This window comes from Enhydra lutris, unplaced genomic scaffold (genome assembly GCF_002288905.1).
Source record: "Enhydra lutris kenyoni isolate GAN:26980312 unplaced genomic scaffold, ASM228890v2 scaffoldscaffold67, whole genome shotgun sequence".
Taxonomy (NCBI): domain Eukaryota; kingdom Metazoa; phylum Chordata; class Mammalia; order Carnivora; family Mustelidae; genus Enhydra; species Enhydra lutris.
The window spans coordinates 9,001,374-9,026,210 of NW_019154151.1; the positions used below are offsets into that span (position 1 = coordinate 9,001,374).

General features: G+C 43.8%; 2 protein-coding genes across 7 annotated transcripts in view; both read right to left on the reverse strand.

Moving 5' to 3' along the window:
* Nucleotides 1–7,006: 7,006 nt before the first annotated feature.
* On the reverse strand, nucleotides 7,007–9,883 carry LOC111159183 (translocase of inner mitochondrial membrane 8A). Of its 2 annotated transcripts, none has more exons than XM_022521626.1 (2): nucleotides 9,654–9,883; nucleotides 7,007–8,073 (listed from the first exon to the last, which is right to left on the reverse strand). In XM_022521626.1, the coding sequence occupies exons 1-2, from the start codon at nucleotides 9,783–9,785 to the stop codon at nucleotides 7,912–7,914; spliced, it is 294 nt and encodes a 97-aa protein (XP_022377334.1). In that variant the 5' UTR covers nucleotides 9,786–9,883; the 3' UTR covers nucleotides 7,007–7,911. The 2 variants fall into 2 exon arrangements, with proteins under 2 accessions (XP_022377334.1, XP_022377333.1); XM_022521625.1 differs by having other exon boundaries at nucleotides 7,007–8,076; nucleotides 9,654–9,864.
* Nucleotides 9,884–10,538: 655 nt separating this feature from the next.
* Nucleotides 10,539–24,837, reverse strand: part of LOC111159177 (Bruton tyrosine kinase) — a 33,063-nt gene continuing 18,764 nt past the window's right edge. For 4 of the 5 annotated variants that reach the window (XM_022521614.1, XM_022521615.1, XM_022521611.1 and 1 more), the window contains 14 exons: nucleotides 21,278–21,406; nucleotides 20,923–20,990; nucleotides 19,788–19,975; nucleotides 19,313–19,375; nucleotides 18,679–18,733; nucleotides 18,316–18,395; nucleotides 18,023–18,150; nucleotides 17,127–17,201; nucleotides 16,475–16,646; nucleotides 15,739–15,955; nucleotides 14,672–14,736; nucleotides 13,945–14,063; nucleotides 13,259–13,416; nucleotides 10,539–11,048 (listed from right to left, as the gene is read on the reverse strand). In XM_022521614.1, the coding sequence (XP_022377322.1) occupies nucleotides 10,977–11,048; nucleotides 13,259–13,416; nucleotides 13,945–14,063; nucleotides 14,672–14,736; nucleotides 15,739–15,955; nucleotides 16,475–16,646; nucleotides 17,127–17,201; nucleotides 18,023–18,150; nucleotides 18,316–18,395; nucleotides 18,679–18,733; nucleotides 19,313–19,375; nucleotides 19,788–19,975; nucleotides 20,923–20,990; nucleotides 21,278–21,406 (1,589 nt within the window). In that variant the 3' untranslated portion in view covers nucleotides 10,539–10,976. The remainder of the gene's footprint in view (nucleotides 11,049–13,258; nucleotides 13,417–13,944; nucleotides 14,064–14,671; nucleotides 14,737–15,738; nucleotides 15,956–16,474; nucleotides 16,647–17,126; nucleotides 17,202–18,022; nucleotides 18,151–18,315; nucleotides 18,396–18,678; nucleotides 18,734–19,312; nucleotides 19,376–19,787; nucleotides 19,976–20,922; nucleotides 20,991–21,277; nucleotides 21,407–24,837) is intronic. The other variant, XR_002641401.1, reaches the window with a different exon arrangement.

Here is a 24,837-nt window from a genome sequence, read left to right on the forward strand (position 1 = left end):
CATAGTTAAGTATCTCATTGTAGGAACATTATTTAATCAATATCTCAATGAGAGACACTTGGGTTGTTTCCAGTCTCCTTATGTTATAATGCCACAGTGAATAACTTTGTCATTGTGAACATGTGAATATATCTATGGGATGAATTCCTAGAAGTCAGATTTCTGGAATAGATTTGTACATATATAATTTGGTAGATACTATTTAACTGTTGTCCATGGAGATGGTACCAATTTACACCTCCACCAGTAATGTAAGGACAACTGTTTTGCTTACACTGGCCACAAGCAGTATGTTATCAGGCTTTTGCTTTGCCAGTCTAACAGGTAAGAGATGTTATCTCAGTGTAGGTTTTTATGGGCCCAGCATGCTTCCGCTGTGCTACTCTGCTTCTCAGTGTATGTTTTTAAATTTCTCTTAAATATAAACATCTTTTCACATGTTCAAGAGCCACATGTATTTCCATTTCTTTGAATTGTCTCTTTATACCCTTTGTCCATGTTTCTATTGAATGGTCTTTTATTATTGATTTATAGGGACCCTTTATATAATAAGGAAATTAGTCCTTTGTAGAAAAGTTTCAAATATTTGTTTCCTGTTTGTTGTTTCTCTTTTAACTTTGCTTATGGAAGTTTTTGCTGTTCAGAATTTTTTTTTATGTAGACAAAATTAAAAACCTTTTATTTTATGGCTTCTGAGTTTTGTGTGAAGTGGGAAGCTTGATGAAAACTCAAGAATAAAGACAAAGAGGATCTTAATAATCACTATATCAGTAAGGAAGGGAATGTGAATCAGCTGACCATTAGAAATTTCTAAAATTCCATAACCTTTGCAATTTCCCCATATTTATTCTGTATTTTGTCCCCATGTCTATCTCCCCAGAGTGATTAAAACAAAACCCTTGACATGTTGAGGGCCTATGTGTTTGTCTTGAATAGGAAGAATGGGCTGAATTGATAATAATATTTAATCTGATAGGAAGAAGACTCCTGAAGTATTGGCAGCTTTAAGAGGAAAAGAAAACATCTCTGGGACCTGCCTGAGGGAAGAAAAAAGAAGAAAGTGCTTGAAAAATGGGGATCAGTTCTTTTGACCTGGTGGTGTAACCTACCTCACAATGATAGTGAAAGACAGCTGTTTAGAAAAAGAACTAGACAAAAAGAAAAAAAAGAAAATTAAAAGAACTAGACAGTGTTGATAATGTTTCCTTTTTCATGACAAGGTACAACTAGCAATATCATGACATTAGATTTTTAATTTGAACAACACTGGTTTAGTACCCAAGTGAGTTATATCATATAGAAAATGGCTTAAGCCTTTAAGGAAGTGACTATAGGTCTCAAGTACAGTTCAACAAATATTGCTGAGTCCCTGACTCGTTTCCTTCTTTTTCCTTTTTCATTCTACTCCTGTCTCCCTTCTTTACCAAAGTACAGTGTTAAAACCCAAGTGGGATTTTATCTTACTTTTTCATGGCTTATTTCTCAGCTTCCCTGTTAAAAGTTTATAGAACACTAGAGGAGCCCATGTAGCTCAGTAGGTTAAGCAACTGCCATTAGCTCAGGTCCGCACAGGTCACGATCTCAGGGTCCTGGGATAGAGCCCTGTCGGGCTCCCTGCTCAGTGGGGAATCTGCTTCTCCCTCTCCTTTTGCCCCTCCCCTCCCCCCAGCTCATGCTCTGTCTCTCTCAAATAAATAAAATCTTTTTTAAAAAGTTTATAGAACATTGTATTTAAGTATTTCCAACATTAGGGGTATGCTTATGTTCCTTAAATTGGAAGATGTCAAGAAACATTTCCAGGGGTTACCCAGACACTGGAACTATAGAATGGGGATGGCCATTTGTCTACCTTCCCTTCTGCAGCCTGTTCAACATGATTAGTTTATACCATCCTCTCTCCCTACTCAACTTTGCTGCCCTTCAAACCTCAAGGCACCTCTCATTGGCACATTATTCTATACCCTGCCTCCTTTCCTATCTGTTTTACTCCCTTTCCGTGTTACTCCAGATTTCTCTCACAGCTCCCCCATATTCTTAATATGTCCCCACTTGCACTATTTAAATCCAATCCTCCAGTCTCTTGCCTGAATGAGTGAAATACTCTTACTACTATTCTGCCTTAATCCAGCTACCGTCTAGCTGCTAAAGTGATCTAAATACATACATGACAGTAAGGGGAGGACTTTCATTCATTTCAAACAATTCTATACTGTTTGAAGTTTTAAAATATGCATATAGTACTGTTGTCATTAAAAAAGCACAAATATCATATTACTCCACTGTTTAAAATCCTCCAATAGTTTCCCATTGTGAGATAAAACTCAAAATTCTTAATATCATACACTCCATTAGCTCTGCCACTTCAATTAGTCAACTTCATTGACTTCTCTTCTTTTCTCTTGTTCTCCCAGATAATGACTTTGCCAGGGTTATCAAAGATGCTCAGTTCTGAAGAGCTAAAGAGCTACCGTTTAAACATCTGGAGTGTGCCAAGTGCTTTACATTGTGATCTCATCTTTCAACCCTGTAAGGTGGGCATTATCATTTCAGTTTTATGAAGACACTGAAGATCAGAGGTTAAGTGACTTCCCTAAGGTCACACAAATGTTGGCAGGTAGAATCAGGATTTGAACCCAGTTCTGCCTAACTCTCAAACCTATGCTCTCTCCACTATACCATGCTATCTCTAGAATGAAATGTTCCAGTCACTCTGGCCCTACCTTTTAAAAAAGCATTACTTCCTATCTTTAGGTGGGAAGTTTAGGAGTTAGTTTAGCATCGTAGTTCAGACCATTAGTTCTGGGGCCAAACTGCATGGATTCAAATACCATCCCTCTAATTTATTAGCTTTGTAACCTTGAATTAAGTTAATTTCTCTTGAGCCTCAGCTCTCTCTATCTATAAGTGGGTATGGTAATAATAGTTCCCATCTCATAGAGTTGTAATTTTTAAAAAGATGACCCATGTAAAATAGTATGTGGCAAATAGTATGCATATCCTCAGCAAAGCATAGCGAGTATCAATATATTGCAGATACATCTCAAAATTCTGTTGGCCCTTTTGTTCCTCTAGAGTTCCTGATCAGTACATCTGAATCTTGGCTTGCTATATCCTAATTGTTCCTTCTATGTATTTCTGTGTAAAAGAAAGTACCATAATTACATTGTACAGGCAGGCTTTGCCTTCTTTAGTTTCTTTCTTTCTTTCTTTTTTATTAACATATAATGTATTATTTGCTTCAAGGGTACAGGTCTGTGAATCACCAGCCTTATTACACAATTCACAGCACTGAGTGATTTTTTTAAAGATACTGCTTCAGAGGCACCTGAGTGGCTCAGTTGGTTAAGTGTCTGCCTTTGGCTTAGGTTGTGATCCCCAAGTCCTGGGATCAAGTCCTACTTTGCTTCTCCCTCTGCCTCTCACAAACAAATGACTAAAATCTTAAAAAAAGATACAGCTTTAGATACAGACAACAAATTTTATTAGTTCTTACATTAAATGACTGATTGCTGAAATGTTCCTCATTTGCTAAGGTGTCACAGAATGTAATGACTTAATTGTCAAACTGCTTTAGCATTTCTTATAGGAGTACTAAAAGTAGTAATGCAATTATTTTCTCGTATCACAGGATTTGTCAGTTTTGCTATGTGTAGTGACCAGTTCCACTTGCTCGTCTGCATAGTGGGACCTCATGATGGCCCGGGTAATCTGCTAGTGTATATTCCTATCTGCTCTTGCTGGCTCACTTTCCATGTCAGGTATCAAGTTTGGGTATCACCTTGAAGCTGCTGTTTTAGGGAAGTCAATCACAAAGCCAGCCCTCAAATGGATACTCTTGACTTGTCTTGTGATTGGTGTAGCACTCAAATGAACTATCTGAACAAGGCCTTGGATACTTTCAGTCCCTACACAGTCATGGCCATGTACTGTCTGCCTCTCCAAACACCTGTCCTCACCTTCTCTCCCACTCTTTTTAAGGAATGGCAGCATAGGCCCTCAACAGCCTTGGCTGGTACCACCTGTGGTTTCCTTACCATAGTTCTTGGCCTTTTTGCTGCCACACTTTTTTTTTTTTTTAACAGACAGAGATCACAAGTAGGCAGAGAGGCAGGCAGAGAGAGGGGAAGGGAAGCAGGCTCCCTGCTGAGCAGAGAGCCTGATGCGGGGCTCGATCCCAAGACCTTGGGATCATGACATGAGCTAAAGGCAGAGGCTTTAACCCACTGAGCCACCCAGGCGCCCTGCTGCCACACCTTTTAAGATGTCCCTTGTGGTCTGTCTCTGTTGCCCTTTGACTGGAGATCAATTAATCTAAGCAATATTCTTACTCTTCCATGGAATAAACATGCAAGTTACCAGACTTTTCTGCATCAGCCTCTTTTGAGTCCAGAAGATGAAACTGGAAGAGAATATGAAGAGTTTTAAAACACCACTGAGTGGTCTTTGAAATAAAATCTTCCTAGGCCAAGATTTTTTTATTAAGGTACTGATAGGAGTGAAAAGTTTTTTTTTTTTTAAAGACCACCGATTGCTTTGCATGTAAATGTTATCTCACATGGGGTTTATTGACATATTTTTTAAAAGATTTCATTTCTTTCAGACAGAGGGAGAGAGACCAGCAGTGGGGAGGGGCATAGGGAAGAGAGAAAGAAGCAGATTTCCCCCTGAGCAGGAAGCCTGATGCCCTCTGGGTTCATGACCTGAGCTGAAGGCCGACTCAGCCAACTGAAGCACCCAGGTGTCCTCTAACTTGTTATATTTTATATCTAGACTCCCTCTAGAGATTTGTTACCATAAATAAATACAAAAAGTTCTTGCTTGGTTTCCTTGTATCTGTTATCCCTAATGTTCATTTATAAACTCATGAGCAGGGGCCTTAGGGATAGTCTTGGTCCAGTTTTCACAGTATGTTTAGTAAAACCTGGAGGTCCTAAGACAGTGCCTTAGGCACCACAGGAGTGGGTGAAATGAGGGTGGGGGTGACAACAGTGGGCCTCTTCCAATGCAGCTTTGGTTTTCTATTTTATATAGGCTTCCAAGTAAGATTTCATTTCAGGGAAAGATTCTGCTAATGCAATCCTTTTGTTTCATATTCGGAGTCTTAAGCATTCTACCCTGAATATTGAAATGAGAACTTTGAGTGTTATTAGGGCTGAGAATACCACCTTTCTATCAAGATACTTAAGTTTCTGAGATTGACAAAGCAAACAAAAGCTCAAATTGTTGCTCTGGTATACCTAACCTCCTTGACAATGAGGACAAATGTTCTATCTTTTCTCTCTCCCATTATCTGGTACCAAGTAGTACTGAACATACACTTGGTGCTCAAGCATATTGTATAAATCCGACAGACCATCTCTCTCATTATGTACATTAGCTGAGCAAGCAGTTAATATTATAAAAGAAAACAGTTACATTTGTGTCTAAATGTGATGAGAATATCTTAATACCAAATGAAGGAAGACTAAGAAGGAATAAATAGTTAATAAATTAAAAAACAGTAATACATAATAAAAAGGAGGAATGAGGGGCGCCTGGGTGGCTCAGTGGGTTAAAGCCTCTGCCTTCAGCTCAGGTCATGATCCCGGGGTCCTGGGATCGAGCCCTGCATCGGGCTCTCTGCTCAGCAGGGAGCCTGCTTCCTCCTCTCTCTCTCTCTCTCTCTGCCTACCTGTGATCTCTGTCAAATAAAATAAATAAAATCTGAAAAAAAAATAAAGAGGAGGAATAAATTCAAGAAGGCAAAGACTAAAGGACCCTTCGTTTATGTGAACACACTAAATTTTGATTGTTTCTGTGAGGTTTTCTGTGAACACACTAAATTTTGTAGAGAAAAAAAATCAATGGGGATATATAGATACAAATTATATGCTAGATACCTACCCTAAGAGCCTGATTTCTCCTGGACTTCAAAATGCCATTATTCTTACTACTGTACACATACATGTTCTCCAAACAGCAGCCAGACCCTCCTAAAACTTAAGTTATATCACTCATCTGCTAAAAACCCTCAAATGGCTTCCCATTTTGCTTGCTAAAAGCCAAGTCCTTGCAATGGCCTATAACCCCCTACATGATCAGTGCACTTACCCGCCTCCCAGCCCCAATGTGTCTCATGCTTATGTCTCTGACTTTATTTACCATTCTCCTTACTTATTTTGCTCCAGCCCTGTGGACTCTGACTGTTCTCCCTCAGCATCATGGCATGCTGCTCTGACCATGGGATCTTTGGACCTGCTGTTACCTCTGCCTGAAATATTCTTCCCAGATACCAACATGGCTTAGTCACTTAATTCTTTCAGGTCTCTGAGAACTGCCACATTCCCAAGGAGGCCTTCTCTAACCATCTTATCTCAAATAACAACAGCCCCACAAACATTCCCTAATACCCCAGACTCCGCTTTTTCTCCATGGCATTCATTATACTGGCATATTTATGGGTTTGTTGCCTGACTCCCCTCTCATAGACCATAAGCTCTACATGGGCAAGGACTTTGTTTTTTTGTGCAGTCTTGAAGCCGTGGCACCAAAAACAGTGTCTGGCACAGAAAAATCACTTGAAACTTTTGTGAATTTCTTCACCAGGGTTTTAAAAGATTTCCTCATAGTACCTATATGGTGGAAAACTTAAAGGACTTGAGGCTTCTAGAAATGTGTATTTCCCCAGCCTTCATGGATCTGAACTAGAGGCTCCCAACAAGTAGTTACATACTGGTCTACACTTCAGTCTACTGGCATTTGAAGTTGGGAGGGGAATCCAGTCAATACAATCTCTTCTACTACACTGTGGGAACTGACTGTCAACACTGAATCCCTTCCCTCCCCATCTCATCTAAAGGTTCTCCTTTCTCACAAAAACGTCACACAGACATCCCTGGAATACCGTGCTGTTCCTTGCACAGAGCAAGTACCCAGACACGCACTTCAGTCTTGGAAACCAACCTACACCAAATCTCTCCAGGGTGTAGGTGATAACCAGAATAGAAAGCTTTCTGAATCAGAGTTGAATTTTGTAGAAGCCTTTATTTCAGTGATCAAAAGAATGCAGTAAATGGAGTCTACACTGATTAACATTAGGCATGCATCTCTACTTGAAACTGCTGTTAGTTTCTGACTGGCCTAAATCTTACCACCTATTTAGGCACATCTTTGAATTTTTTGGACTCTGATATACAGGGTAAGTAAGCTTCTTCCTTGTGGCAGTTTAATAATGAGAATTATGCTCACTTGCTAGATTCCTTTATAACTAAAGGTCTCTAGACACTCTAGACACCTGTACTACCTTGAGACCATACCTTATACATTAAAGTAAGTCACAGCATAAGGGAAGGAGAGAATCTAGAAAGCTCAGTGTATTGTTTGAATATCCCATGGATTTTTTTCCAGCACTGATAGTCAAAACACTAGATAAGGAGGCCTACAGTTAAGTACCAATTACTCTTCTCCCACTGCTGCCCTTTCTGAGACAAAAGGTGTATATCCAATCTCCCCAGAAATCTGAAATGAATCCACACAAATGACAGATTTTACCTTATGTGGTCCCACAATCAAATTATAGAAAGCAGTTCCACTATCAAAACTATAGGGAGCAGTTAATGGGACTTTGAGAAAGCACAGTCCCACATACAGTAATATGCATCTATTAGAGTTTTCCAATCATCTGTCAATTGTTTTCACAAGATTAGCATTAAAAAACACAACCAAGTATACATATGACCCTCAAAACCCACCCCCCCCCACACACACGCACGCACACACACGTATTGGTCTTTGTTCATTCTCAGATGACAGGATGTCCTAAGAGTGACAAAGGTGGAAGCCAATTCCCCCATAGCCTTTTCTTCAATTATCCCATCAACCGCTCTTCATTTCTTGAAGTACCTTCCTTTTCCAAAGACGTTAATGCTGAGATCAGTCAGAAAGGCTTTCTGAGAAAACTGGCTTGGATTTCTGGGTCTGTTCCAGTCGATTCAAGATGAACTGGCTTGTATCAATGAAGCGCTCAACACAGTTCACAAAACAGGCCTCAGCCCGACTGTCCAACTTTGGCCCAGGCTTGTCCATGCACTTCTCCTGCTCAGGACAAGATACAGAAACACAAAGAGAACTTGAGGAAAAAAATCAGGAGGTGGGGAGGGAAAGGTTACTTCTTGTTATTTAGAGGAAAAACTTCACCTAAAAACAGTATCTGATATGTTACTATTTCACATTTGACATGTAGCAAACAGTTATCTAGAGCCTTACATTAAATTCTCCCAACAACCCTACAAAAGAGATACTATCATTAATCCTCATTTTACAAAGAGGGAAACCATGGCAGAGATATCTTACCCAAAGTTATTGGAACAGAAAATGGTGGAGCTATTACAGAGCCGGAAAAAAAGGGGGGATGCGGGGGGAAGCAAAATGCAAGTGAAATAAACTTTCACTGAATTTGGTTATAACTCCAGAACGCTGCCACCATTAAATGCCTTTAGAGTAACTGCAGGGGAAAAAAGGGGTGAAAGAATAAATCACAGCAGTGACACCCTAAAACCTACCAAAGGAAAAAAGGAATCTATTACCCAAGATTCTGTAACCTTTTCTACTTAAGCCAGAAATTCTTGAATGCTCTCAAGATGAATGGAAAATTATATAAATATTCCTAAAGGGCCCAGAGCTTACAAATTCTTAAAGGAGTCCTTAACCACACCCCCTCCCGGCCAAAATGTAATGAATCACATTTAAAAAAAAAATAAAGCACCAAAGAGTATATAGGTAAGCATCTGTTAGGGGTCAGAGTCCAACAATACCATAAGCTTATGTGAAAGGGACTGTGGAACTGATGACTGCATTCAGTTCAAGATAAGTGGTTCAAATGAATTTTATTCGTTATTATCTGCTGTGTACACAAGCTTCACACTCTCCACTTCCAAGAAAATTATCCTTAGCCTCTGAATACGATGAGGGTTTTTTCCCCCCACACAAGGCAGGGCAGTTATGCTGTCCTTGGCAGCCAGAGAACACTTTGATCCCCAGCTGCAAATGCCTTTCCACCCTTCTGCCAAAGTCCCCTGACAGGGCATACTCAATTCCTCAACCTTCAGACCTGAAAGAGCCTGGTATTACACAACAATCCAACAAGAAAGCAAGTAAGTGTGTGTGCGGGGGGGTTGGGGTAGATAGATTACGCCACTTTTACAGTTACTGGGCTAGAGTCACTAATTTCTCATGGGCGATGGTTAAAGCAACTGGGTAATCCAGGTAAACCCTGAGTAGCCCAGGAACAGGAGACTCACTGCCTGGGACTCGGGGCTCCAAAAAAAAAGAAAGAAAAAAATCTCTGTGCTGGTGGCTCTCATCTGTCTTGGTGGCCAGCACTAGGCAGCTTCAACCTCAGGTGCCTAATGAGCTGCTTGGGACAGGGGAAAAGTCGGCTGCGATCCCCAGTCCTCTGCAACAACAAAGCCAAGGTCTGGGGTGAGAGTCCCCCGAGAAGCGGAGTCACCTTCACCTTTTCTATCTCCCGGCTTGATCTGAGAAACCGGAGGAAACCAAGGGGGTGCTACCGGGTCCTCCCGCTCCCCGAATCCCAGACGTCCTGGGCAGCCCCGCCGGGCAAGGACAGGGGGAAAGTAGGTACAGTGGCCAGGTCCCAGCCCCAGGCTGCTTACCCAACAAAGTTCCGTCATCTGGTGCACCAGTTGCTGGAAACGCTGCTTCTGAGTCTCCACCTCGATGAAATGTTGCAGTTGAGGGTCCACCGAGCCCAAACCCGCCGCGGACGAAGACGAAGAGGAATCCATCCCAACGCCGCCACGCTTGCCAAGACAAACTCCGTACCAACTCACCGACCTTCACGTGTCTCCGCGACGGAACCGGAACCACAACCTGACTGTCTCTGGGCCCGCCCCGTGAGCGCACTGCGCCGGCGCGCGGTCCTGAGCGTGGCCCCGCCCGCCGCTCCTCCCAGCCGCCTGTGCGCCGGGCTCCCGCCCGCGACACCGCTGCCGCGCTTCTGGTGAACCCTGAGGTCTCACGGCTTGCAGCCCAGTGCCGCGGTGCGGACAAGCAGCTTTCCGAAGAGAATGGGAAAAAAGTAAAAAAGGAAGTTGCCTAACATCACGTGGCCGGTTTCCGCCGGCCCAACAGCCCCGCCCCTGCCCACTTCCAAATTGGCCCGCGCTTTTCGTGTTACAGTGCTGATTCTGCCTAGGCCCAGACAACTTGGCCCATCTGTTAGCCGTCCTGGGGTTCCAGTTTTCTTTGAGGGTGTTTTCCCTCTTAACGGAGGAGAAAGAGACTCCGACAGAAATTGTCCCCAACTTGCAGGTTCATTCCGGTAATATTACATGCCTGCTGTGTGCCAGGTGCTTTGGTGCTGGTGCTTTGCTTGTGAGTTTGTCTCTGACTCAGAGCGGGAGTTAAATTGCTGAGGATCTCGTGGAGTTCTTAAAGTAGGAATATGCCAAACCAATGCCACACAACAGTTTTCTGGAACACTGAGATAGGGCGCTTCAGGGAGGTTGCATGACTAATCGAGATAGCGAGAAACCCTCATGCTTTCCAGTAATTTTATTTTATCAAAACACCCTCCCCTCCCATTTTTATGACACCATTTTATTCTTACCAAATTCTACTTCCCTCCCCCCAAGCTCTAATGCCTACCCAAAGATCTGTTGGACCCCTTGTCAGGCTATTTACACCCCTTCCTCCCCCAAACTTTGCATCCCAAATTCCGTCTGTCCTGACTCCTGGAAACTGGAAAATTTTCTCTCTGAGGTCAATACCAGGTACAGTAATTCCTTGGCTTTTGCTCAGAAGGTACTATCTCAGAGAATCAAAGAAGAGAGTCATTCTTAGACGTAGAGAGAGGCCCTTGTGTATTCACTGAGAGCGCGGAGGCTCCAGGGCCTGTAAGCCTGGGATTTCCTCTGAAGAAGTGAAATTGGGGCTTGTGGAGGAGAGGAATGGAACCAAGAAGCTTATTGGTGAGCTCAGGATTCTTCATCCATGACATCTAGGATGTTGCTCAGAAGAACTTTGAAAGTGGGCCGTTCCTCTGCTTTCTAAAACCAAAGAAAAAGCAGTGTGTTACAGTGGGCTAGAATCCAGAATTCAAGGGAAATTGCTTTGCAATGAGTAAGCAGAAATGTTTATTAAGTATACACTATATGCCCTGTTGCATACCGTGTCAATTACACACACACACACACACACACACACACACACGAAAGAAAAAGGAAAAGAAATAGAAGTGCTCCATGAAGTCCTTGTTCACTTTTCATTTTTAGTAACTGAGGTTATTAATGTGATGATGACAATTTACAGATTAAACTGACAAACACTGATTAAAAACTGAGGGTGGGGGGCACCTGGGTGGTTCAGCTGTTAAGCATCTGCTTCTTCCGCTCAGGTCATGATCCCAGGGTCCTGAGATTGAGCCCCCATCCCATCAGGCTCCCTGCTCTGCGGGGAGCCTGCTTCTCCCTCTCACACTACCCTGGCTTGTGTTCCCTCTCTTGCTGTGTCTCTCTCTGTCAAATAAATAAAACCTAAAAAAAAAAAAAACCTGAGGGCAAATTCATTACAGAATTGTACAACAGTGCATCATTATGTTGGATCCTCAAATGAAAAATGGCTACTAAACAAGTTTAAATGTTTGCCAGAACTGAAATCTTGTAAACTTTCAAACACTGTTTTCTCATCCCATAGCCAAAGTTTTACAGAGGAATTAACATTTCAAGACCACGGGCTGCATCACTGAGCAGGGATCCTGAGCACCTGGCACATTTTATTATCACTGTCTGGCCTCTAGACTGAGGCCCTTTGTGACAGTCATGGTCCATAAACCCCTGAGGTATTTAGTGATTCACAGCATCTTCATGCCAGAAGGGTCTCAATCCATCAGAACCAAAAAGTCATCAGTTTCTTGTTCCTTTGAATCAGTGGCTCTTAAAACTAGCTGAGTATCAGAATTTCCTGGGAAGCTTAATTTTTTTTTAGATTTTTATTTATTTATTTATTTGACAGAGATCACAAGTAGGCAGAGAGGCAGGCAGAGAGAGAGGAAGGGAAGCAGGCTCCCCGCTGAGCAGAGAGCCCAATGCGGGGCTCGATCCCAGGACCCTGGGATCATGACCTAAGCCAAAGGCAGAGGCTTTAACCCACTGAGCCACCCAGGCGCCCCTCTTGGGAAGTTTAAAAGGGCATTTCTGGGTTCTGCTTCAGACATACCTAACTGGAATCTCTGAGGATAAGGCCCAGTCATTTGAACTTCTAAGAGTTCCCCAGAGATTCTGATATGCATCCAATTTCAAGAGTATTACTTTAAACAGGCTGTGGAGAAAGGGCCTGTCTGAAACAGTTAAACTAGCAGAGTGAGGATGTCCTAGCTGGGAGGGAGCATAGTCAATCCCCCTTAATCCTGGATGGCACAGGAGAGAGAAAAGGGAAATGATTGTCCCTTCCTCCATGCTTCCTTTGTGACCTCAGTCATTTGTTGAAGGGAAAGGAGCCGCGCTCTTATCCAAGTACCCACTTTTCATCCCACCAAGAGGGCTCCAGATTCACATATGTGCTTGTTGGACACCGTCCTGCCCTGTTTCTACTGGTGCAGCATTCATTTCCTACTAGAGGTTTCGGTTGCCAAATTAAGGTTGCCAAGGACCTACTGAAAAGTGGAGAAAGCACCTCTGAAAGAACCCAAGTTCAGAGCACCAAAACATTTTAGTAATAGTGGGACAGACTCCTTACTTTCAAAATACCACACCTACCCACATACTCCATGATGTACCCCATTTAAAAAAAATGAATAAAATTAATTTTAGTTCCCTTTCAGGAGAGTTTTTTTTTAATTCCAGTAGGACTACAGCCAGAAAAGTTGGCAGTTAGTTAGTAAAGTAGAAGAAAGGTCTAATGGCTTCCAAAGGAATTAACATAAATTTTAATGGCTTTTCTTTTTATGTGTCCATACATTTACCTGAGTGCCTTTAGCTGCCTGCTTATGCTAGGGGATGTGGCCTCACAACATCCCCTCCCCTAAAGCTGAGTTGGTAATGGGGTCTGCTGAGACAACTCTAGTGAGAACTAGATAAGCCTAGGAAAGTCTCTGGCCATCAAAGGAGTGGGGTACAGTCGGGGTGCCAGAATGTGTGTGGCTGTCAGTGTGTCCCCAGCTGCCACACGGCCAGGGAGAGTGGGGACTGGGGGCCTGGCTGGCTAAATGGGAAAGGAGGCTCAAGGAAATAATTTAAGAGGTCCCCCCCAAAACACTTACCTCATGCCAGCAGCTGTACATGATGGTATATACCCTTTCTGAAGCTAGATGAGGCCTATAGAGGCGTAGGCCTTGGGTGATGTGTTCAGCGGTTTCACTGTTAGTAAATCTTTCATATGGCATCTTCCCCAGAGAGTAAATTTCCCACATCAAAACCCCTAGAAAAGGAAAAAAATGTAGTAAGTCGATTTGCAGTCTCTTTGGGTAGTTGGGATCCTCGTCTTCCTAGATTAACTTCAAATACTAGATTCTGCTGATTCCCTATTCTGTGAATTTTACATTTCGTTCAAACTTCTTCTCTAGTACTGACCACACTGGAGGATAATCAGGGTTGTACTGGACAATTAGCTCCTCTGGCGTGAGACAGCCTCTTATTTGTCTTTGTAACTAGCCCATCTGGCAGAGTCCGTTGGGACATAATCAGTATTCAGAAGCTGTGGAATACTGAATAAATTGTTTGTTCCTCTCGATATATTGCTTAAGTTCTAAGAAAGCAGGGATCATGTCTGGGTTACTCTTTTTATCCTCCGGAACCCCTGTGGTGCCTGATAATAGTAAGCACTCCCTAAGGATTAGAAGCAGGAAAACAACACATAATCATCTCTCTGTGTGGTTACAAAGTATCAATTTCCCCATTGCATTCTTCTTTGTTTGAGCTGTGTAATCTGTATATTTCCTCCACTTACCAAAAGCCCAGATGTCAGATTTGCTGCTGAACTTGCTATACATAAGGACTTCTGGTGGAGACCACCGGACTGGAAATTTGGAGCCTACTGAGCTGGTATATTCATCATCCAGGACATACCTGCCGAGGGTTCAGGACTTGTTACTGTTAAAATTTTGGAGAGCTTGACATTTACTTACAATTTCTTGGCACAGTGGCAGGAGCCGCACAAATACATGCTTGCCGGCCCCACTGTCTTTTACAAATGTTTCTTTTAATGTATTCCTGTTTTCGGATCTGATTTAGCTTTCCTGATGGACAATATGGTTACAGCAAGGATGACGTGAAATAAGATCTATTGGTTACTCCCTTCCTCTTCTCTGTCCTCCTCTCTGTTTTATCCTTCCTTCTATTCTGCCATTGCCAGTGGGAATTAGACCGCTTAGGAAAGAAGGAAGCACAGGTGCTGGTAAAGACAACAGGATTAACAGATCAAGGTAAGGTATTGGGGAATATTCGCTTGAAAAAGAGGGAGGGAGAAAGGCAAGGAGAGGGATATTACAATAAACCAAGAGGAGGAAAGAAGTGACTTAAAGAATTCAGAGAAAGAGAAGGAAGAGAAAGAGGGTGAAAAAGACTGGAATGAGGGAGCAACCAGAAAGGGAGAGGATACAAAACAATAATGCTGTCTCATGTATGTACTGTGCTATTTTTCCTCTTAGAGGGAAAGATGAAAAAGGCACACCCACCTGGAGAGGCCGAAGTCAGATACTTTAACAACTCCTTGATCATTTACCAAACAGTTTCGAGCCGCCTGTAGTAACAATAGGTACCAGTGAGACTCTGTCCCTGGCACATGGGTTAAAGGCATAAAACTTCTGCCCACCGGGGGAATGAAGCCAGGGAAGCCTCATTTCTCTCAGCTCAAGAGACCTTTTCCCACCCAACAGGAGTCAGGTGATGCCACTGAGAAACTCTGATGTGTTGCCACTACATCTAAAGCAACCTGCTGCCTAGACAGAAGTACAGCACCGGAGCGCACGCAGAATGATTTCGTTCACACCGACGATTCGCCAACACCCCATCCTCTACTGAATTGCTGAGAGAATGAGGGAGAACCAAAGGCAGGTGTGTTTTGTTTGCTTTTCTGCCAGTGGGACTAAGACAATTTGAGCCTTGGTCTGGCTGAAATAAACAGGGCCACAAAACTCTGATGCCTCCAGAGGCCAGGTGGGCAAAGTGATAGAGGGAGTCCGGGTGGGTAGAGTGCAGGAAAATTCAGAGCACACCGTTGGGTCTGTAGGAGAAGCTGCTCCTGGGCTCCAGGCGACTGTTAGCATGGCCTGTGAGAATGAGCCTGGTGTTTCAAGATGGCCAAGACTGTCAAGAGAAGCTGGAAATTCAGGTTTTTTAAATGTGTTTTTAAGTGTTTGCTAGCTAATAAAAAAATAAAAAAAAAATGAAAACGAATGACTCTGATGTAACCAAACAATGGCTCTGTGCCAGGAGGAGCCCCACTGAGAAGCGGGGTTGCCCTTCCGTCCTGGGTGGGGGACCCCACCATTTCCTTGTTGCAGTCGGGGGCTGGGCGTGAGTGATGGCTCCCACTCCCACTATAGCGCGACTTGTAACGTTGAGGCTGGAGATCCTTCACTGGCTGACCACTGGGGCACAGGCTCACCTAACTCGTAATGTTTTCTAGATAAAACTGAGATGATGATCCCGGCCACCCTCCTCATCCAGGTATGATATCTCTTCCACTGTTACTTCCACCCCCTCAGTCCTTGATCTCAGGCCAGTCCTTCTGATGTCCTACCAGGTCTCGGTGAAGGAATTGCTTTGACTCCAGGTATTCCATGGCTTCACAGACATCCTTGCACATCTCCAGCAGCTGCTGAGTCTGGAAGCGGTTGCGCATTTCCCTCAGGTAGTTCAGGAGGCAGCCATTGGCCATGTACTCAGTGATGATGAAGATGGGGCGCTGTTTGGTGCAGACGCCATACAACTGAACCAGCTTCTCATGGGAAAGATTCCTATGGGAGAGGCAAAGACCCAGTCCTCCCTGTCTGGCTCTCCATACTACTGAGAAAGGGGCTGGAGAGGAAAGGGGCTGGTCCGGAAGTAGAGCATCAGATAAGGGACCGTGATAACAAGTCGAGTTTCCTCCTTCCCACCCTAAACCCCAAAAGTGCCTAATATGTGAGGGCGGGGCGGGGATACAGAGCCCAAACAGAACAGAAAATAAGCCCAGGGCTAACTGAACACTAAGGCTAGTCAGAATCTGTCTTCTCTTTGAAAGTCTCATTTTTAAACACTTATCACCAAATGCTACTGAGCTAGTACACACCCAGTTCCGACACTGTTATCGCCAATATCCAAGGCAAAGAAATGGTTACCTTAGCAGTTAGTACTTCTGCCAATCAAAGATTGACCTCAGGCCCTGGCCCCAAATCTCTCTCACTCCAAGTCACCTTAAGCCATGGTGGAAACTGTTCCGGTAATTCCTAGACTCCAGCAACTGGATTGAAGGTTGAGTTTGGGCTGTAACTCACATCATGACCTTGGCTTCTTCAATGAACTCATCTTCGGACATGGAGCCTTCTTTGATCATCTTGATGGCCACGTCGTACTGGCCTCTCCATTTCCCATACTTCACTACCCCAAACTGTCCAGTCCCGAGCTCCTTCAAGAAGGTCAGGTCCTTTGGATCAATTTCCCATGATCCTATAACAACAAAGCCTAGATATGATTTTTTTGGGAATTGTGTATGTATAATTCCTATAATAGATAAGAATCCCTACGAGGGTAGAAATAGGCAGGCAGTAAAAGGGAAATGCTCAGGATGACTAATGTATCTTTGCTCAGGTAAATCTCAGGGACAGGGTGGTTACTGGTTGGAGGGATTGGAATTTTAGGTGCCAGGCAGCCATAAAGGAAGGAGAAACTGGACAACCTCTTAAAAGCCCTTTATGATTTTTTTTAAATCACACAATTAAGAAATGATCCCTTCAGGAATCGATGTGTTTGCAGTGCCTGTAGGAGCCACCAGAGGGAGAAAAATTATTAAATAACTTGCTTGGCTCTGCCCTAATCTTCCTCGAGGCAGCTAGTGCAGAGCAGTGTGCTGCAAGGTCTACTTGGGTCTGCCCAAGGTAGTCCTTGTCACTGGCCCGTCCACCCTCCCCTAGAGAAATAAGCAGTTACCGTAGCCCAGGCCTGCAGTGGAAGGTGCATTCTTGTTTTGTTGAGACACTGGATATTTGAGCCTAGATATGAGCCCTGAAACATACAGAGGAGACGGTCATGTTGCTGGTGCAGTGTAGGAGACGGGATGCTGCACACACCCTCACATAAAATCTCGCACTTCTGACAGTCATCCTTCTGGTACATTGTGAATCCCAGGAGATCTCCATGAACCCAAATGTTTCTGGAAGCTTCTCCTCTCACAAAAGAATTTTCAGAAGAGAAAAAAAAAAGAGACAGAAAATACTCATTGATGTACACTCCTCAACTAAATATATCCCCACCTCCCAGCCCAGGCTTAGCTCACATCTAGCTTCTGAGGACCCCCTAAAATGACAGTCTTGACACTTGACACTTGACACTGCCTTGCGTGGAGGTAGCAGAAAGCAGCAAGTCTTCCCAATGAAGCTTATCCATGTCTTCATGTCCTCACCAATCTCCAGGTTTTTAAATGTCTACCCTACTTAGAAACTGTCTTTGGGTATTTTCTAATCTGTATGTTCTCTGAGGGCAAGGACCTTGACTGATAATTTCACTGTGTTCTCCTCTGGTACCGAGAACATTGCTGTGTATACAGTAGGAGCTCAATGAGTACTTGCTGATTTGTTAATTACCAGGATCTTCTATGTCTTTCCTTAGCACTGAGCATCAGTCACCAAATAAGAAGTCACTCACTACTTGCTGTAAAGTCATCCTTTGACTTCCGCTTTGATTGATCTTGACCTGGCATCCTACGGGTTTTCTTTCACCAAATTTGCACTGCCCTGTGAGGCTTTTTCTTCCCCTCACCACCTTGTCTGGAATTGCCTTTCCTGGTTCTTGTCATGTGCTTCTTCTCTGGTGCCTCTGATACTCACCGGCAGAGTTATGCTGATGGTAGTTGATGAGCTCAGGTATGGTGCTGAAAAGGTGCTTCTCTGCCAGGTAATACTGGCTCTGAGGTGTGGAACACACAACATAATGGCGGATCACCCCTTGAGGGTCCCTGAAGAAGTGGAGGCTGGGTCAGTGACTTGGGAGCAAGGGTCAGCAGGACCCAAGAAGTAAAGTGAAATGAATTTTGAGTGTAAGGGGCAGAGACCATAGGAGGGGCACACCATGAAAACACCTCTGTCCTTTGTCCCCAGGGCCTTGACACAGTAACACTCACCCTGTTGATTTAGCAAACACAGACACGGTATATTTTCCAGCTTTGCTGGAGTCTCTGACAATGAAACCTCCTTCTTTCCCCTGAAACAACAAAAAAGAAGCCGACTTTAAGGAGGAAGTGGCACTCACACCTGCATTCTGCCTGCCCGAACTTGAGAGAAAAATTGAAGACTGAATTTTACTGCTGAGTGAGTGCCATGTTTTAGCAGCAACATCACTGCTTTTGATAGTGAAAAGTCTAATTGAGACCACCCCCCCCATAATATGACAGTCTTGACACTGCCTTGCTTTGAGGGGACAGAGAGCAGAAAGCCCTCACTTGTTGTGCAAGGAGAATGCCGTTTGCCTGTGGTCACACCCTTACCTCTTGCTTTAGCAGCTGTTCAGCTTGACTCCGGGTCATGTGTTTGGAATACCACCTGTAAAGGGAGAAGGTTTCAGTGGCTCTTAGGCCATGGCATTTGCTGCTTAGAAGTTAGAGCGCCTTCCACAGTTCATCTATGCCAGTGGTTCAATCCAGTTCACTCAACTCCTACTTATGGAGTACCTATCATGTGCATAGTACCCTGCATCCCTTTTCCAGAGCCTGGTTGGAAATGAAGAGTAGAGGACAAAAGGCAGGTGGCAGAGGGACGCAGGGACGAGATCAGGGACAGGGCACCCAAGGACAATCCATTTCCACAATTCAGGAGAAGGGACAGTGACAGAAGGTTGACATTTCCACCCTTTCAAATGCTTCCTATCCAGCCGTCAAATCCTTTTCCTTGGCTCTTCTGGATTTGGGGGGAGGGCATGATGATCTCTCCAGCTCTCATAAACAAAGGGTGTTTGGAGTGAGGGTAAGACATAGCTACTAACTTAAGGTAGTGGCATCATTTGACCCAGTTGGTACTGACTTTAATAAGTATCTTGAAATAACGTATTGAAAGTATAAACATGTATACACTGTATTCAGTTCCTCTGGGAAGACTGTGCACTGGGCACATAAGCATACTCACTCATACATTTCTATGGAGTCTTCTGCTTCGGTGACATAGTTACTAGGGATGTAGCCTTCCTGCCTGAAGAGGAGACAATGTGGTAGATCACCCAGCACTTCCCATCCTTGTGGTGGGGGGGACAGATTCATACGCACCCCATATCTCTGAGCTCAGAACCAATCTCAAATGGAGATCTATAAGCCACTCCCCTCCCTCAAAGAGGACCATGCCACTGATGCATGGCTAGGCCAGTGAAGTGTGTAGTTTCTGCACATGTGGCACTGATTATATGTGCATGACAACATATGGCCCAGACCCTATAGGCTTAGAGATGTGGCCACAAGCAGAGCACTCTGGGAAGGATTTGGCAAGACAGCATATTCTCTTTGGGGTGGAAAGAACAACTGCTGATTGGGATACCGCGTAGGGGAATTAAGCTGCAAGCTTCTGCACACGTGTGGAGAGGGTTCCAGAAGAGCTGGAGTGGACTCACCCATTTTTATCCCGCGCTCGCCACCAGGGTAAGTTGCTCTCCTCCAGGATAAAATACTCGTCACCCTTTCGTAGCTGTAGGTCATTTGCATTCATCGGCATGTAATCATAAAGGGCTACAACCTTTTTCAGCTCACTTGTAGAGACAGGTGTTGCTGTTGGCTCAGGGGGCAGTGGCTTTTTCAAGATCTGTGTAGTTGGGGGAAAAAGTAGGGGTGTTTGGCTAGATATCAAGCACCCACCTCTTCTCCCACAACTCTCTGTCTTACTCGAAACACCAGTCTAACCTAAATCAGGCATAAACAAAAAAGGTTTATTCAGCATTCATTCAACAATGATTCTCAAGTATCTGTGCTGGGCTCTCAGCCTCGAGTGCACGTTGGAATCATCTGGAGAGTGGTTAACAATCCCGGGCAGTTTCCTATACCAATCACGTCAAAATCTCAGGGGCAGGGCCCAGGCATCAATATTTTTAAAGCTTCCTGGACAAAAACCATGAACAGCCACGATCAAGAAAGCTTGGCACTAAACTAGTACATGGATCTGCTAAGTGGCCCTGAATCTTGGTTTCCTTGTTTGTAAAATGAGCATAATAACTCCTACCCTGCTTACTTACAAAGTATGAGAAAGTGCTTTTTAGACTTCAAAAAGTAACCAGAAAACCAACTTTTAAAATAATATATTAGTGGTAGGGTCAAGTATTGGGTATATGGGTGTTTACTGTTAAATTCTTACAACTTTGTTTGAAAAATATTTTTTATTTAAAAAACCAGGCTTTGTTTTGTTTTAAACAGGTGATTGGATTAAATTGTTGCCAAGAACATCCTAACAGCCCCCTCTCTCACCACCGAAGAGTGGTAAGATTTGTCCTTTTCAGGACAAATCCCATGTCTCCACATGAACATCAATTAACACTGCCAAGTCCCATGGGAGTTCTAAGACAGGTGTGTTTTCAGAGTGTGATTGCAAGATTCCTTTTTTTAATTTAAATTTTATTTTTAAAGTGATCTCTATACCCAACATGGGACTCGAACTCACAACCCCAAGATCAAGAGTCACACCCTCTACTGACTGAGCCAGCCAGGCACCAGTGTAAGTTTCTATTTAAGCAGTAACAGCATAATTTCTCTGTATACCTGGTCCTCCTCAGGCGTGGGAGGAAGGGGCTTTTTTGTCTTTCTGTGCGAACTCCCAGGTTTTAAGCCTGCAAAGTAAGAAACCAGTATTGATATAGAATGCATCTTAGGAAAGGGCCCAGGGACAGGTTTGCTTAGGGACTTAGCTTTTGTACACAGTGCCTTTAAGACAGTTTGGAGAAGTCTGAGGGGGTACAGCCTTGTGCCAAGTCACATGGTTTGGAGAGCAGAGCGCCAGTGGTATTTGCGCCCCGACTAATCCCCTTCCCAGGTCCCTCTGTGCATTGGCCAACCCTTTAAAGAGTGACGGATAGAATCCAAAGAGGCAGAAATTTATCTTGATCGGATCTCTTACTTCCATTCCGGTTCTCCAGAATTTGGCAGCCCATCGCATTTTTGGCTGTCTGAGAGCAGCAGAGATACTGCCCATCTATCCAGAAGCAAGGGTGGTATTTCTGTACCAGATCGCTATTGTACCGGATTACTGTAAGAGGGAGAAAAGAGAGAGAGAGATCACATCTGACGTTCTGTAGAATCCACCATTTGCATGTTTTCCTCTTTGACAAAGGGTAGAGGTGAGCTTCAAACAACTGCCCCTTCCTCCCCTACCCTGAAGGAAAGCAGACAACAAACCAGTTAGCTCACATCCCTGGCCCTGGAAAGTTCGTGTGCAATTCTCTGCAGTGGGCTGTCATGATGACTGTCTCCTGACTACCGAGATAAGAATATCTGATGTCTCCAGAGCCCAAGAGAAACACACACGCGCGCATGCACACGCGCGCGCACACACACACACACACACACACGCACACACAATCTGTTTTCCCAGTAATCATTTCAATCCTCTTGTAAGGCAAAGTGTTGATGACGGTGTTCTTTTCCAGATACAGGAAACAATGTGCCCAAGCCAAACTCTTACTCCAGTTCTTAGCATACCAGTATCCCAGCTACCTGAGTGATCTTTTATTTTATTTAAGATTTTATTTATTTATTTGACAGACAGAGACAGGGAACACAAGAAGGGGGAGCAGCAGGCAGAGGGAGAAGCAGGCTCCCAGCTGAGCAGGGAGCCAGACACAGGACTCTATCCCAGGACTCTGGGATCATGACCAGAGCCCAAGGCAGATGCTTAACTGACTGAGCCACACAGGTGTCCCCTAAGTGATCTTTTAGAGATATTTGCTTTGGTGAGAATGTCTGCATCAGGCTTTCAGTGTTCAGAGAATAGTCAACAGAATGGAACTCAGGAGCAAATGAAGTGATTCTTCCTGGTTCCATTCTTCCACTCCACTGAAGTGGCCTGAGCTCATTGTGGGAGACAAACACAGCACCTCCATTTCCTTTACAGAGTCATGAGGCTCAAAAGAGGTCCCAGAAGCCAAAGTCCTTTGTAAAGAATACAATGGTTTGCAGATAGGAGGAATTGGCATCACTCTTTTTAATACTGTGGTATCTCTAGGATCTTAGCATGAAGTCAATTAGACAAGTCCTCCTGGATCATGTTGCCAGATAACAGAGAAGCAAAGACAACTGAAATAATTGACAACAGCTAGCATTAGGGCAAAAAGACCTCAAATGGTCTAAGAAAATGCACATTTGAGGGGCACCTGGGTGGCTCAATCGCTTAAGCATCTGCTTTCAGCTCAGGTCATGATCCCAGGGTCCTGAGGTTGGGCTCCCTGCTCAGTTAGGAGTCTGCTTCTTCCTCTCTCCCTGTCCCTCCCTGCTATGCTCTTTCTCTCTCTCAAATAAAAAAATAAAAAATCTTAAAAAAATACAATGTGTACATTTGAGGACCTACACATTTCAGTGTTTACTGCTAAGAGGAAGTCCACATAACTTCTTTAAAAGATTAAAAAACAAGGCAAAACTTTCCTCTATAGAGAACAACTCAAGTTCTTAAGAGCTTGCTAGTTACACTCATTCACTTAAGACTTTGGGGGAAGCCTAGAAGCTTCTGATGGTCAGGTGCATTTTACAGGCAAATGAACAAACGTGCTGTTTTTTTTTTTTTAAGTGCTACTTTAATGCTTTTCTAAGAGCATTTGAAGACTTCTAACCATTAGTCCCCGTCCATCCTCACCCCTTACTTTCTCAGCACTCCCTTTCACCATCGTACCAAGCACAGTGTGGTGGGAGCTATTCAGATAAGGGGTTGCATTATCTGTAGAGAATTTTATTTTATTTAATTTTTGAAAATATTTTAAAGATTTTTATTTATTTATTTGAGAGAGAGAGAGAGAGCGAGCGTGGGGGGGCAGAGGAAGAGGGAGAAGCAGACTCCCTGCTGAGCACAAAGCCCCACAATGAGGGGCTCCACATGGGGGCTCAATCCCAGATCCCAGGATCCTGAGATCATAACCTGAGCTGAAGGCAGAGGTTTAACCGATTAAGCCACCCAGGCGCCCATCTATAGAGGATTTTAAAACAATAATAAAACCAACCCAAAGTCTTTCTTTTATTATTACCAGCCACTGGCAATTCTGAACCATGTTCCAGATATCAACCGAACTGATTGCTCTCACTACCTCCACTTTCTGCCCACCCTCCCCCCACCATTATTCTTCACCCAGGGATTTGAAGACCCTCTGGTATAGGCCTAGACCTTGGTAGACCTGTGAAGAATTCTTTCTCTTTTTTTTTTTTTGGTTGTATATAAGAATTTCTCTTTTTTTTTAATTAACATATAATGTTTGTTTCAGGGGTACAGGTCTGTGAATCATCAGTAATACACAATTCACAGCACTCACTATAGCACATACCCTCCGCAAGGCCCATCACCCAGGCACCCCAAACCTCCCAGACCTCTCCCCTCTAGCAACCCTCAGTTTGTTTCCTGAGATTAAGAGTGTCTTATGGTTTGTCTCCCTCTCTGGTTTCCTCTTGTTTCATTTTTCCCTTCTCTCCCCTATGATCCTCTGTCTCATTTCTCAAATTCCTCATATCAGTGAGATCATAGGATAATTGTCTTCTCTGATTGACTTATTCCGCTTAGCATAATATCCTCTAGTTCCAACCACATTGTTGCAAATGGCAAGGTTTCTTTCTTTCTTTTTTTTTTTTTTTTTGATCTACCAAGAATTCCTAATCAACCCCTGGCTACTCTGATAAACTAAGGTATGCGAATAAGCTAATGAGGGCACATAATGCTTTCTACTCTCTCTACTTCCAGCAGATCATAAGGAGCTCACCCTATGTTCCCAAATACTGCCTACCTCTTAAGAGGTCCCCTGAAGATGACACCCTTTCCTTTTGTTGCCCAATCCAGAGCTGGTATTTCTAGCTACTTAGGTGAGAATTGCCAAAGTAGAGTGTTTGTCATGGACTGTTTGTGTCCCTCCCCACCCCCGAATGTCCCTCAATGTCATGGTATTAGGAGATGGAGACTTCGGGAGGTACTTAGGTCATAAGAGCAGAGTCCTCATGATGGGAATAGTGCCCTTATAAGAAGAGACTTTAGAGAGATTCTCTCTCTCTGGCATATGAGAAAGTAGCCATTCTGCAAGCCAGGCAGATAGTTCTCACCAGAAACCAAACCCACTGGCACACCGATCTTGGACTCCCAGCTTCCAGAACTGTGATAAATCAATATTTGTTGTTTAAGCCACTTGGTCTATGGTATTTTTTTTTTTTATTACAACCCGAGCTGATCACCACTGTGTCCAAGTGAGAGGGCCAGGAAAGACTACTGCACCGATGCATAGGGCCAGTCCTGTCTGGGAATATTAATGGTTGGTGCACATATCCTAAGTACTTGATGGGCTGCTCTCTCATATTCATATTTATCAGGATAACATCTAAAACTCTGTTTCAGGCATGCACGAAGTAGTCCTCCCTATACTGGTTGTTGGAGTTTTGCCATGCCCCTCTTTCTTTCATTATTGGTGAGCTCAGGCCTTTTGCTTATTTTTGATG